The sequence below is a fragment of the Monodon monoceros genome, unplaced genomic scaffold (genome assembly GCF_005190385.1).
Source record: "Monodon monoceros isolate NGI ecotype Baffin Bay Population unplaced genomic scaffold, NGI_Narwhal_1 Super_Scaffold_12, whole genome shotgun sequence".
Lineage (NCBI taxonomy): Eukaryota > Metazoa > Chordata > Mammalia > Artiodactyla > Monodontidae > Monodon > Monodon monoceros.
The window spans coordinates 155977729-155989547 of NW_021703768.1; the positions used below are offsets into that span (position 1 = coordinate 155977729).

Sequence of the window (11819 nt, forward strand, 5' to 3'; positions counted from 1 at the left end):
AAGCCACTTTGGATGTCCAGGCCTCGGTTTGCCCGCCACCTCTCTGAGCCTCTGCGCCGCCCACTTTGGTAGGGGGTTACCAGCCTGGGTCCTGGGGTGCTGTGATGCTGGTGCATAGTGTGTTCTGGAAGCATCCAGCGCAGAAACACAGGTGTATGTCCTTGGGGCGGCCACTGCCCGACTCGGGGCCTCAGTGCCCACCTTCAGGCGGTGGGCGGCAGCCGAGGTAGAACTGGGGCAGGTGGGGTGAGGGTGGGTGGGAGAGTCTTGGCCTTTATGGGGCAGGGGAAGGAAAGAGGGGGGTCAAGATGGCTTAGGGCAGCCCCAAGAGGCCACCTGGTTTAGGGTCCAGAAACGGAGGCCTGGCCTGGAAGGGTTGGAGGTACCATAGTGACACTAACACGATTAGTAAAAGTACCAGCTGGGACTCGCCCAGCCTTGCCGCCAGCCGGGCACCATTCACTCAAAGCTCTTTTCAGAGGGTGAGCCAGGCCAACCTGAGACCCCACCCTGAGGACCAGAGCCCCTACCCTCTCCCGGCCTCGGTTTCCCCATTTGTGTGGGGTTGGCTGGAGGGCAGAGGAGTGGCAGTCCAGGAAGGGACCAAGGCGGGGAGGCAGGGTGGGAAACTCCAGAGGGGTCAGCGCGGGGAGGGTGTGGGAGGGTGGAGAGGGGCCCAGGTCCTATGGCTCAAGGTCCCTCCGGGAGGGAGTGCTGGAATTGGACCCTCGGCCACGCTGAGGCCAAGGAGAAGCTCAAAGACGTGCATGGACCCTGGAGGCAGACCATCGTGTCTGGTGAGCCAGTTAACACTTTATTGTGTTATTTTGCCCTTTTTGTTTGGAACTGATTCCCCCCTATCCCACCTGCCATCCCACACACACCAGGCTTCCTGGGGTTTGGGGGCCCATGGACCCTCTGCCCCAGCCATGGAATTTTCCAGGCTGGAGCTAACCTCATCTTGTGCGCTGCTGTGGTTCAGGCAACTCCTGCTGGGCCCCCAGTGGTCCTGGGTGGGGGGCTGGGCTGGGGGCCGTGCGGGCCCCGCCGAACCACATCCCAGATCCAGGTCACGAAGGCGGACACCAGTGTGTACACGTCGGGGGTCTTGGGGTTGCCGCACCAGAGGCCGGAGAAGGAGACGACGCCATGGGCCTGATTTCTGCAAACCAGGGGCCCCCCAGAGTCTGCCTGGAGGTGGAGGCAAAGGTGAGGCCAGGGGTCCCTCTCTGGGCCTCACTTTCCTCAAAGGAGCTCATACGGGTGAATCTGAGAAGGACCCTCCCTGCCTCAAAATCCTTCCATGGCTCCCTAGAGCTTTTACAGCAAAGACTAAGCTCCTCACCTCAGCCTTTAAGGCCTAGAGGATCCAGCCGCCACCCACCTGTCTGCCCTCCTCTCCCCCGACTTGCTTGGTTCCAGCCATGCCAGCCTACCTTGCTCTTCCTGCAGCAAACCAAGCTCCAACCTCTAGGCTTTTGCATATCCTTGAGACCCGTTACTGCCCCCTGCTGGACACTGCTTGTATAAATACACAAGTCGGCAGCACCTTGTGCAGTGCACAACTTGCGCAGCTGTACACAGCAGCTCTGTGACTGGTCTCTCTGCCTGGCATGCCTCCCCTCAGATCTTCTCAAGGCCCCTCCAACTCTCAAAAGTACTTTCCTCAGAGAGACCTCCCGGAATACTCACCGTAAAACTCCTGCTTCCTCCTCTCCCCTCACCTCCCCACACCTATCACCCTAATTGTCACCTGGAATCAGCTCTGACCCTAAGAAGTAGGTCCTATTTGTGTGACAGTTTTACAGATGGAGAAAGTGAGGTCCCGGGAAGTGAGGTGACTTTTCTAAGACCACACATCTGGGAAGCGGCTCAGTCTGGACGTGGACCCAGGCAGTTGGGCTCCAGAATCTGAACCACTGCACTCTCATGGCTGGAACAAAAGACACCGCCCCCCACCCCCACCCCACACCTGGGCTGAGTTTCTTCCTTGGCACCGGGGCCAAATTTGCCATTAATCCATACAAGGGCTTAGGAGCAGGAGCTTCTTCCTTGAGATCTGGACCTTGCTTTTTTTTTTTTTTTTTTTTTGACACTGCTTTTAAAGACACAGATCTGTAGCTGTTTGTGCAGTGCGCAACCTGCACAGCCATACATGGCATCCCTGTGACCCTGGGCAACTCCGCGCCCTTCCAGGGCCTTAGGCGAGGCCCATCTGGTCAAAGGTGAGCTGGGACTTAGTTCCCAAGGCTCTGCCCAGCTCTGACCCTCTCTGTGGGCCTCAGTTTCCCCACGCGGTAAGCAGGCAGGACAGAGACTGAGTGTCTCACCGAGCAGAAGCCACGTCGCCGGCGGTCCCCACTGCGGGTGCAGAGCATGGCAGGGCTCAGCTGCCCCCTCCAGGAGCTGTTGCAGATGTCCAGGCCCAGCACGCGGACCTCGGCCTCCATCAACACAGGCGGCAGCTCCTCGAAGTCGGACACGGAGCCCCAGCCGGCCACCTTGCACTGTGCCCCGGCCCTGGGTGGCCTCCGTGGCAGCCCCAGCAGCCCCACTGCAGGACCCAGGATGGCAGAGCTGTTCAGCTGCAGGGGGAGCACTGAGGTTAGGCCTCCCCCACCGCAGCCACCCACCACTGCTCCTGCCTGTTTACCTTTCTGGGTTTCTTCTTGGCCTCATGGAGAGAAGTCAGTGGCAGCCGTCATTAGGCTGTCGGAAGGCCACCACGCGCCACTGCCCGTCAGGCCTCAACTGCCTCAGACCAGGGCTCTGGTCTTCCCCAGCCTCCAGTCTCAACCCCTCAGCTGCCCAAAGGGTCTTTCTAACGAGCCTCTCCTTCCCTGCTCTGAGCACGGGTGCTCACAGGATCCCAACAGCTGATTTTAAACAAATCAGGCCATCGTGGGGGGGGGCCTGGGACCCGCGTCTGGCCCTCGTCCCCCACGCAGCGTCTCACCCGCAGCAGACAGATGTCACTGGTGTGGGTGGCCGGATGGTAGTCGGGGTGCATGAAGACAGCCGAGATGCTGAACACCTGCTGCGTGGCCTCTGCGGTGCGCAGGTTGTGGGCCCCTAGCACCACCAGGCCCGTTTGGGGGTCTCTGCGGGGTGGGGAGGGTGGTTGTGAGCGAGGCTGGGGTGAGGGCCACCCGGCACGGGGTGGGGTCTCTCCCCACCTGCCAAGCAAATCCATGTCATCCTCACGCCAGCCCGTGATAATAAGCGTCACGTTTATTACCGTTCCACCTCAATTATGGTATTAACTCCAATCGCAGCAATATGAATTTAATTTAATTTTTTTTTGGCCACGCCGCGTGACCTGCAGAATCCTAGTTCCCCGACCAGGGATTGAACTCGCTCCCCCTGCAGAGAGACCATGAAGTCCTAACGACTGGACCACCAGGGAATTCCCACTGCAGTACTTTTTTTAAAAATTTTAATTAATTAATTTTTGGCTGCATTGGGTCTTCGTTGCTGCGCTCGGGCTTTCTCTAGTTTCAGCAAGCAGGGGCTACACTTCGTTGGGGTGCCCGCGGGCTTCTCATTGTGGTGGCTTCTCTTGTTGCGAAGCACGGGCTCTAGGCATGCGGGCTCAGTAGTTGTGGCTCGTGGGCTCTAGAGCGCAGGCTCAGTAGTTGTGGCGCCCGGGCTTAGTTGCTCCGCGGCCTGTGGGATCTTCCCGGACCAGGGCTTGAACCCGTGTCCCCTGCATTGGCAGGCGGATTCTTAACCACTGCGCCACCAGGGAAGTCCCTGCAATATTAATTTTAATACTTATAAAAACATACTTAGAATGAATATAATACTCATTATATTTATTCTAATTCCCACCTCGATTATAGTATTGCCTCCAATAATTTCAATATGAATGTTAGTAATCGTTATAACAATATGCTCAGGACAAGCATAACGGTTATAACATCAGCTTATGGTCACGGCTGCTGCTCGTTCCCTACTTCTCCTGCCGCCCCCCCATCCCTGATAAACTCCCCAGCTGAGAGGCCTGTCTGCACGAGCCCTCACCCCACCCACACCAGGGCACCCCCTCATCCTGGCTCACCTGTCTCTGAAGCAGTGGGCGGCTGACACAACCCAGCGGGTCTGCAGCAGGAAGCCCCCGCAGTGGTGCTGGCCCTGGAAACTCACGGACGCCATGTAGGGCCGGGAGTGGGGGGTCACCTTGTGGCCCCCGATGATTCGGGACGCCCAGGAGCCTGCAGGCAGGGTGGGCAGCGAGTCAGGGACGGGGCAGTGTGGGGTAGGGGTCAGGCTGGGCGGGATAGACAGACACAGAGATGCCCAGAGAAGGCCGTGGAGTTTGCCAGGAGAGGTGCCGGGTGCACTAAAAGCTGGGCCCGGGCCTGGCCGAGACCCCAGCTGGGCCTCATGCCCGCCTCCCAGCTGAGACCCGAGAGGAACAGCCATGCAGGGGGCTGAGTAACTGACTACGTGGTGCTACCTGGAGCTTCCTGGGTGGGGCCCCTGTACGGGGCTCTGACGGGCTTGGTTGGGCTACTCGGGGGTCCTCACCTGGGGGCCTTATGGGCAGCATCTGGAAGGCGGTCAGAGTCAGCAGCAGGCAGGCCCAGCTCCCCTCCCCGGGCCTCATGGCTGCTGCAGGTCAGCCTCTCCCTGGAGAGCTCTGCGGGCCGTGGTCCACCCACCGCCCAACGGCCCGGAAATGGGGAACTGGGCTGTGGCCTGTGGTCAGAGGCCCCACCAGCCCAGTTCTGAGCCAGTGCTTCGGAAAGTCTGATGATTCTCCTGCATCGGGGTCATTGATGATAATCGTAATGGCACGGGAAGCCAGGAGCCAGGGCAGTGGAGTGGGCACGGGGGCTCTGGGGGGCTCCTGGCTCTGCCAAGACATGTGACCCCAGAGGTCCCTAATGCGTGCCATGCCCCGGTTTACCCAGCATCTCCCAGGTATGCAGTTGGCAGCACAACAGCCCTCGCTGCCCCTCAGGGCTGGGGACCAGCTCTCCAGCTGAAGGGGGTCCGGGTCCAGCCCTGCCCGTCACTGCCTCAAACCTCAGTTTCCCCATCTGCAACCCCAGCCTCCAGAAAGCCTTGTGACTGCTGCTGCCTTTGTTGCATGTATTGAGGTATTGAGGTATTGAGTGCCTACGGCATTACCAGCCTCCGGTAAGTGCTGGAGATGGAGCCCAATGTGACAAAGGCACCCACCCTCGCGGTGCTGGCGTTTCTCGGGGTTGTGGGTACAGATGAGGTGATCTGGCTTCATGGCTGAAGCACAGGCTCTGGTGGCCAGAGAACAGCGAGCTTGTCAGGTCAGTTCAGGGCCTTGAAGGCGGGGGCTTCTCCTGTGGGTACCGGGGAGCCATGGAGGCTTCAGAGCAGGGAAGGGGCAGCAGGGCCTTGGTGAGGGGCCACACACAGGGGACACACAGGTCAGAGGCCCTGTGCTGCCTTGCGGAGGCTTTGCTGAGACCCCGTGCCCGTCCGCCATCAGTCACTAAAGTGGAGACGCAGAGGGACATCTGGGAGGCAGGGGAGCCCGCACAGCATGGAGGAGAGCGACTGGGGCTAGGGGTAGCCCTGTGCAGAGAGGGGGCCAGTGTCACAGGAAGGGGAACGGAGGCTCAGTGGCCGCTGCTCACAGTAGGCTCACCCCACACACGCCTCGGAGGCACAGAGGGTACCTCGCCAGAACGCAGTGCCCAGCCCGGAGGACCAGGGTGGGCTCCATCAGTGCCGGGGCGGGGGAGGGTGGTCCTCCCAGCCCATCACTCAGCATTGCGACAAGGGTGTGAGGGCGTGGGATGGACGGAGAAGGTGAGGTGGAGCTGGAGGTGGGAGAGACCCAGTGGCAGAGACATGGAAGAGAGGCAGAGACAGAGAGATAGACACAGAGATAGACACAGAGACAGAGGGAGACATAGAGGCAGGACAGGACTCCAACATGGGTCTCACGGGGCTAAATCCAGGTGTGGGCAGGGCTGGTCCTGCCGGAGCCTCCAGGGGAGCATCGGTTCCCGCCTTTTCCAGCTTCCAGAGGCGCCGCCTCCCTGGCTCGCGGCCCCTCCTGCATCCTCACAGCCAGCAGCGCAGCATCTCCCGTCTTTCTCTGCGTCTGACCCTCCCGCCTCCCTCTTATAAGGACGCTGTGATGATGCTGGGCCCCCAGGAATCCAGAGTCGTCCCCATCTCCCTTAACTCAATCCCACCTGCAAGGTCCCTTCTGCCCCATCAGGTGACATACCCACAGGTCCCAGGACCAGGATGCGGAGGCTGTGGGGCCGTATTTAGCCAACCTCAGTCCCCTGTGTTAATTAGTTTGCTATGTTGTTATCACACCCATTTCACAGACAAGGAAACTGAGGCACAGCCTTGAAAGCTGCAGGGTGGGGGTAGAACCAGCTGGTTTGGAAGGAACCAGCCGTGCTGGCATGCAGACTCCTAGATCTCAGCCCGGATAGGCCCACTGATCAGGTAAGAGAAGGTCATTCTAAGCCACTAAGTTTGCAGTGATGTATTACTGCAGCTGCGGGAAACCATCAGGCCCTGAACATGGAGGAAAGTGGGAAACGTCCATGCGAACGTCGTTTCCGGGGTCTCGGCCAGAGCTAGAGCCCGCATTTGCCTCGGAAGTCAATGCAGGCGGTAGCAGATGACTCTCCGGGAGACTTTGGTGGCTCCTGTCCGCTCTGGCTCCCTGGGGCTGTCCTGTCTCGTCTGTGCCCCAAGGCCTCAGTCACCTCCCCCAGCCACATGCCCCTGGGGGTTGGTATTACCCGAAGCTGCAGATGTGTGGAACTCATGCAGTCCTAGAGCAAACCAAGCCTGTCGGTACTGTTTCTGTCCCCATGGGGAAACAGAGGCACAGAAAGTTTAAGTACCTTGACTAAGGCTGCACAGCGAGGGGGAAATGGGGCCAGGGTTGCAGCCTCAGGCCAGCTCCTGTTGCCTCTGCCAAGGGCCAGTTCTTCCCACAGCCCGTTGTATTTTCCTTCTTGTCTGGCAAGCAGTTATGAAACCAGCAACTGTCCTTCAAGGATCCAAGTAACCAAGTCCTGAGGAACGGACTGTGTGGAGCTCAGTGTTTCCACTTCCCAAACTGAAGCCCAGAGAGTGGAGCTTGGCTGGCCTGGGGCTGCACAGCAGACAGTCTTGAACCCAGAACTCCGGGACTGTCATCCTTGAAGGGTCTTTCCATGGAGGATTTGGGTGGCTTTCCAAGTCAGAGCAACTCAACAATAATAATGTTGCTTCTGATGACGATGATAATAATAGCTCCCTTTACTGAACTCTTACTTTTGTTATTGATTTGTTAGAGCTCTTTACATATTGAGGAGATTAGCTCACAGTCAGTTCCTGAGCATCTGAGTGGGGTATGCATGCAGTCGGTGCTCATCACCCAGCCCTGAGTGGGGCATGCAGTCGGCGCTCAGAAAGTGCACAGCCTCTTCCCTAGCCCAAAGCAGCAGCAGAGGTTCAAGAAGTCAGGAGAGGTTATGGGGCTTGGTCAGGAGCCCCTGAGAACTTGAGAAAAGCTCAAAATCTTCCCAGGAAACCCCCCGGGCTCAGTGTTGGAGCCCAGGGACCCCACCCCACTTGGCCCCTGTGTGTCTCAGTGTCCTCATCTGTGAATAGGGTTGGTCCTTGGAATGGGGCATAGGCCCGGCAGGTGTCAGCTGGTGACGCTTTCCCTTACACCCCACACTTTACTTTTTAACCTCGTTAACTGACATTCCAAGGAAATCACTTCTTCCTTCTTTCTTTCTTCCTTTTTATTTTTTATTGTTTTTTGGCTGCGCTGCACAGCATGTGTGATCTTAGTTCCCCCACCAGGTATCAAACCCGTGCCCCCTGCAATGGAAGCACAGTCTTAACCACTGGACCGCCAGGGAAGTCCCAGCTTCTTATTTCTTGAGTGGACGGCACTGCCTTAAAAGTAAACAGTCCAGGACTTCCCTGGTGGCATAGTCGTTAAGAATCCGCCTGCCATACATATAGCTGATTCATTTTGTTATACAGCAGAAACTAACACAACATTGTAAAACAATTATACTCCAATAAAGATGTTAAAAAAAAAAAAAAGAATCCGCCTGCCAATGCGGGGAACACGGGTTTGATCTCTGGTGCAGGAAGATCCCATATGTTGCGGAGCAACTAAGCCCGTGCGCCACAACAACTGAGCCTGTGCTCTAGGGCCCGCGAGCCACAACTACTGAGCCTGTGTGCCTAGAGCCCGTACTCTGCAACAAGAGAAGCCACTGCAATGGGAAACCCACGCACTGCAACAAAGAGTACCCCCACTCGCCACAACTAGAGAAAGCTCAGGTGCAGCAACGAAGACCCAACGCAGCCAAAAATTAAAAAAAACAAACAAAAAACAAAGGAAGCAAATAAATCTCTAAAGAAACAGAATAAACAGCCCAATCCTGCATCCTGCATCCCAGCCAGGTTTCCTCTGGATGCCAGCCCTGGCCAGTGTGGGGTGGTGACAGACACCACTGCCCTTCACAGACTTTCTCCTGGACCCGCATCCAAAGGCCTGGCAGAGAACGGAGGAAGCGACAAGTAGGTGTGAGTGGCTGGCACGTGGGGGCCCTGAGCAAGCCCATTCCACGGATGGGTGAACTGAGGTGGCGGGCAGAGCGTCACCACTGCTGTCCACCTCGTCTGCCCTTGCAGCCTCCAGGATTTCCACAGGGGGAGGATGGGTGTGGGGATGCGGCTTGGCCACTGTTGTCTGGGCCTCGGTCTCCTCCTCTGGGAAACAGGTGACCCCAGAGCATCTCTGAGGGTGTGGCGAGATCTCAGCGGGGGGCTGGGTGCCCTGGGCGCCCCTCGTCTGCAAACTGGACGCCAGCGCCACTCTTCCTGCGGGGAACGTCAAAGGAGATGGAGAGAGGTATGCAGCCCTTCATTCCATGAGTGTTTATTGAGTGCCTGCTGTGTGCGGGCACTGCATGAGTGCAAGGGGGGGCAGGGGACACAGCAGCAGGAGGACACAGACCCCTGCCCTGGTGGAGAGACAGTGAATTGACATCGTCTGCAGCAGAATTAAGTGGGGAAAGAGTGACCGGAGTCGGCAAGAAGCATAGGGAGGGGGTAGGATTTTAGGGCAAGAAGGAAACCCAGGAACCCTGGTAGAGTGAGGAGGGGAATCCAGGAGGAGCCCAGGGTGGGTGCGGAGAAGGTGTCTGGACAGCCCAGCGGGGTGTGCGGCAGGGACAGGGGAAGGAATGGTGCTTTCAGTGTTCACCTGGGCCTCGAGAGCCAGACTGCAGGGCACTGGGGAGCCATAGAAGGTGCTTGAGCAGGGCAGGTGGGGGCAGATCCTCTGGTGAGTGTGGAGAGGAGAGAGGAGGTGGGGAGATGGGGGGACTGTGGTTGAGCTGGAGTGGGGGACACAAGGCCTGAGCTAGAGTCAGGGCTGGGAGAGGTGAGGGGGTTTGTGACTCAGGGACAGGGGAGGAGTGGGCTCTTGGGGCCCACACAGAGCCCAGTGTCAGACCCCCCTGGAATCCAAGTGCCCAGAGGATGTCCGGGAGCAGCCGGAGCTGCTGTAAATAAAGTTTTTTTTGTTTTTTTAAAAATAAATTTTATTTATTTATTTTATATTTACTTTTCACTGCGTTGGGTCTTGGTTGCAGCGCGGGCTTTTCTCTAGTTGCAGCGAGCAGGGGCTACTCTTCGTTGCGGTGCGCGGGCTTCTCATTGCGGTGGCTTCTCTTGTTGCAGAGCACGGGCTCTAGGCACGCGGGCTTCAGTGGTTGCAGCACGCGGGCTCAGTAGCTGCGGCTCGCGGGTTCTAGAGCGCAGGCTCAGTAGTTCTGGCGCACGGGCTTAGTAGGTCCGCGGCATGTGGGATCTTCCTGCACCAGGGATTGAACCGGTGTCTCCTACATTGGCAGGCGGATTCTTAACCACTGCGCCACCAGGGAAGGCCCTATAACTAAAGTTTTATTGGCACATGGCCACACGATGTGGCCATATACTGCCTCCGGCCACTTTTGCACTGCAATGGCAGAGCTGAGTCCTTGCCACAGAGAGTGGCCGGCCCGCGATGTTGAAAATGTTTACCATCTGGCCCTTTACAGAAAAAGTTTGCCAACCCCTGAGCGAGTGTATGCTGGGCCCTGTTTCAAGTCCTTCGTGTATGTTCGCTCCGTCAACCCTTCCAGCAGCCCTAGGAGGTAGGGAAGTGAGGCTCAGAGAGGTTAAGAAACAGATCCAGCGTCACACAGCACCTACAGAGCTGAGCTGGAACTGGAACCCAGGCCCCCTGATGTTTCTGAGTCTTTTTCTTTGTTCTGTTTGCTAATTTATCTCATCGTTTTCCTGCTAAATGGGTACATGTTCATTGTAAAAGGAGGGTGCAAAGGCCTGTGAGAGGAAAGGCAGCCACGCCCTCCCCCGTCTGGGGTGCATCGTGCCCCATTTTTCTCCAGGGCTCATCCAAGCCTCTTTCCCTTTACACACCCATTTACTGAGCACCAGCTGGGCAGAACAGTTTTACAGAAACCCTAAGGGCTCTGGAAGAACCTCCCTCTCTGCACCCCCCTCCCCCACCCCATGGAATAAGTGTGTTCGGGGCCCGGTGGCCAGTGTCCTTCTAAGAACACGTTGGTGGGGACAGCTCCTGCCTCCCTCCTGCTCTGTGGGGTCTGCACAGATGAAGGATCCAAGATGGACTACAGGGAATCGAGGGGACGGCAGGGGAGCGAGTCGGCTCTTTCTGCTGCCTGAACCTGCTCCCCACCCTGGGGAGCCCCCCGTCTAGCCCAGGCTGGGCCTGACCCCAAACTCCAACCTGGGCATCCAGCTGCCCGACCAAGGCCCCTTTGTCATCTCCCAGGCCCCGTTCGTGTCTGCATGTCCTTCTAGGAGCTCAGGCTGGAGAGGGGAACCCTGATGCCTGTCATCCCTCATCCCATCCCGTAGCAATCCTGCAGCCTCCCCCTTCAAGATCCATGCAGAGTCCACCTGGTTCTCACGCTGGTCCAGCCTCTGCCATGTCCCTGGGGGCCCCAGTTCAGCCTTTTCTGGCCCCCAAGCCCCCCCCCCCGCCCCCTTAGCCCCTTTTCATCCACTCCCCACCTGGCAGCTCGAGCGGCCTTCACAAACATAAACCGGGGTGACCCCTCTCCTGCTCTCAACTCTGCTGTGGCTCCCCAGTGCCCTCAAGACAAAGTCTAAGTTCTCCCTGCCCCCTCTACGGACCCCTCTCACTCTGAGCACGCAGGCCTGTTTGCCCCGTGGGAGCAGATTCAATTCCTTAACCCTCATCCAACTGTAGGGCCGTCCCCAGAGCCCAGCCACTGCTCAGAAGACCAGCAATTGCTTTATTATTATTATTTCTCCTCAACGGGCCTGGCTCGGTCCCACCGCCGGCCTTTTGCGCTTGCAGTGCCCGCTACCCTGATGCTCTTCCCCAGATACTCCCGCAGGCAGTCTGCGGGTCCTTCCGCCCGCAGTAGGGCCGTGGTCCTCGGAGCGGCCTCCTGGACTTCCCCCGTGCTATTTGTCCCCATTCGCTCACCCTCCGGACCAGGAGCCGGGCAGGGGTGGGATGGATGGCGGCCAGGCTGCGTCCCAGGCCGACTCCGGACTGGCTCGGCCGGAGAATCAGCCCCGCGCCGAGATGGAATGAATGGGTCGGAGCGGCCGGAGGTTCCGGCGGGCCGGGAGGGCAGACGCCTGGCGACCGGGGCGCGGCGGCGGCGGCGGCCGGCAGGAGGCGCAGGCGGGCGGCGGCGGGAGGCGGGAGCCGGCGGGAGGGGGCGCGAGCGAAACGCGGCGCATCCCACCCCTGCCATCTCGGCGCGGGGCTGATTCTCCGGCCGAGC

At 58.6% G+C, this 11819-nt stretch overlaps 1 protein-coding gene across 1 annotated transcript; it reads right to left on the minus strand.

Annotated features, from left to right (window-relative positions):
• Positions 1–861: 861 nt before the first annotated feature.
• On the minus strand, positions 862–4609 carry PRSS57 (serine protease 57). Its single transcript, XM_029218862.1, has 5 exons — positions 4531–4609; positions 4061–4214; positions 2957–3101; positions 2331–2585; positions 862–1191 (listed from the first exon to the last, which is right to left on the minus strand). The coding sequence occupies exons 1-5, from the start codon at positions 4607–4609 to the stop codon at positions 979–981; spliced, it is 846 nt and encodes a 281-aa protein (XP_029074695.1). The 3' UTR covers positions 862–978.
• Between the last annotated feature and the right edge of the window lie 7210 nt (positions 4610–11819).

Bases quoted from the DNA above. Each gene is read 5' to 3' on its own strand.
- PRSS57 (XM_029218862.1), bottom strand. From the start codon at position 4,609: ATGAGGCCCGGGGAGGGGAGCTGGGCCTGCCTGCTGCTGACTCTGACC. The intron at 4,215-4,530 runs GTGAGGACCCCC...CCCTGCCTGCAG, and splicing joins GCTGCCCATAAGGCCCCCAG to GCTCCTGGGCGTCCCGAATC. The intron at 3,102-4,060 runs GTGAGCCAGGAT...CCCACCCCGCAG, and splicing joins GCCCACTGCTTCAGAGACAG to AGACCCCCAAACGGGCCTGG.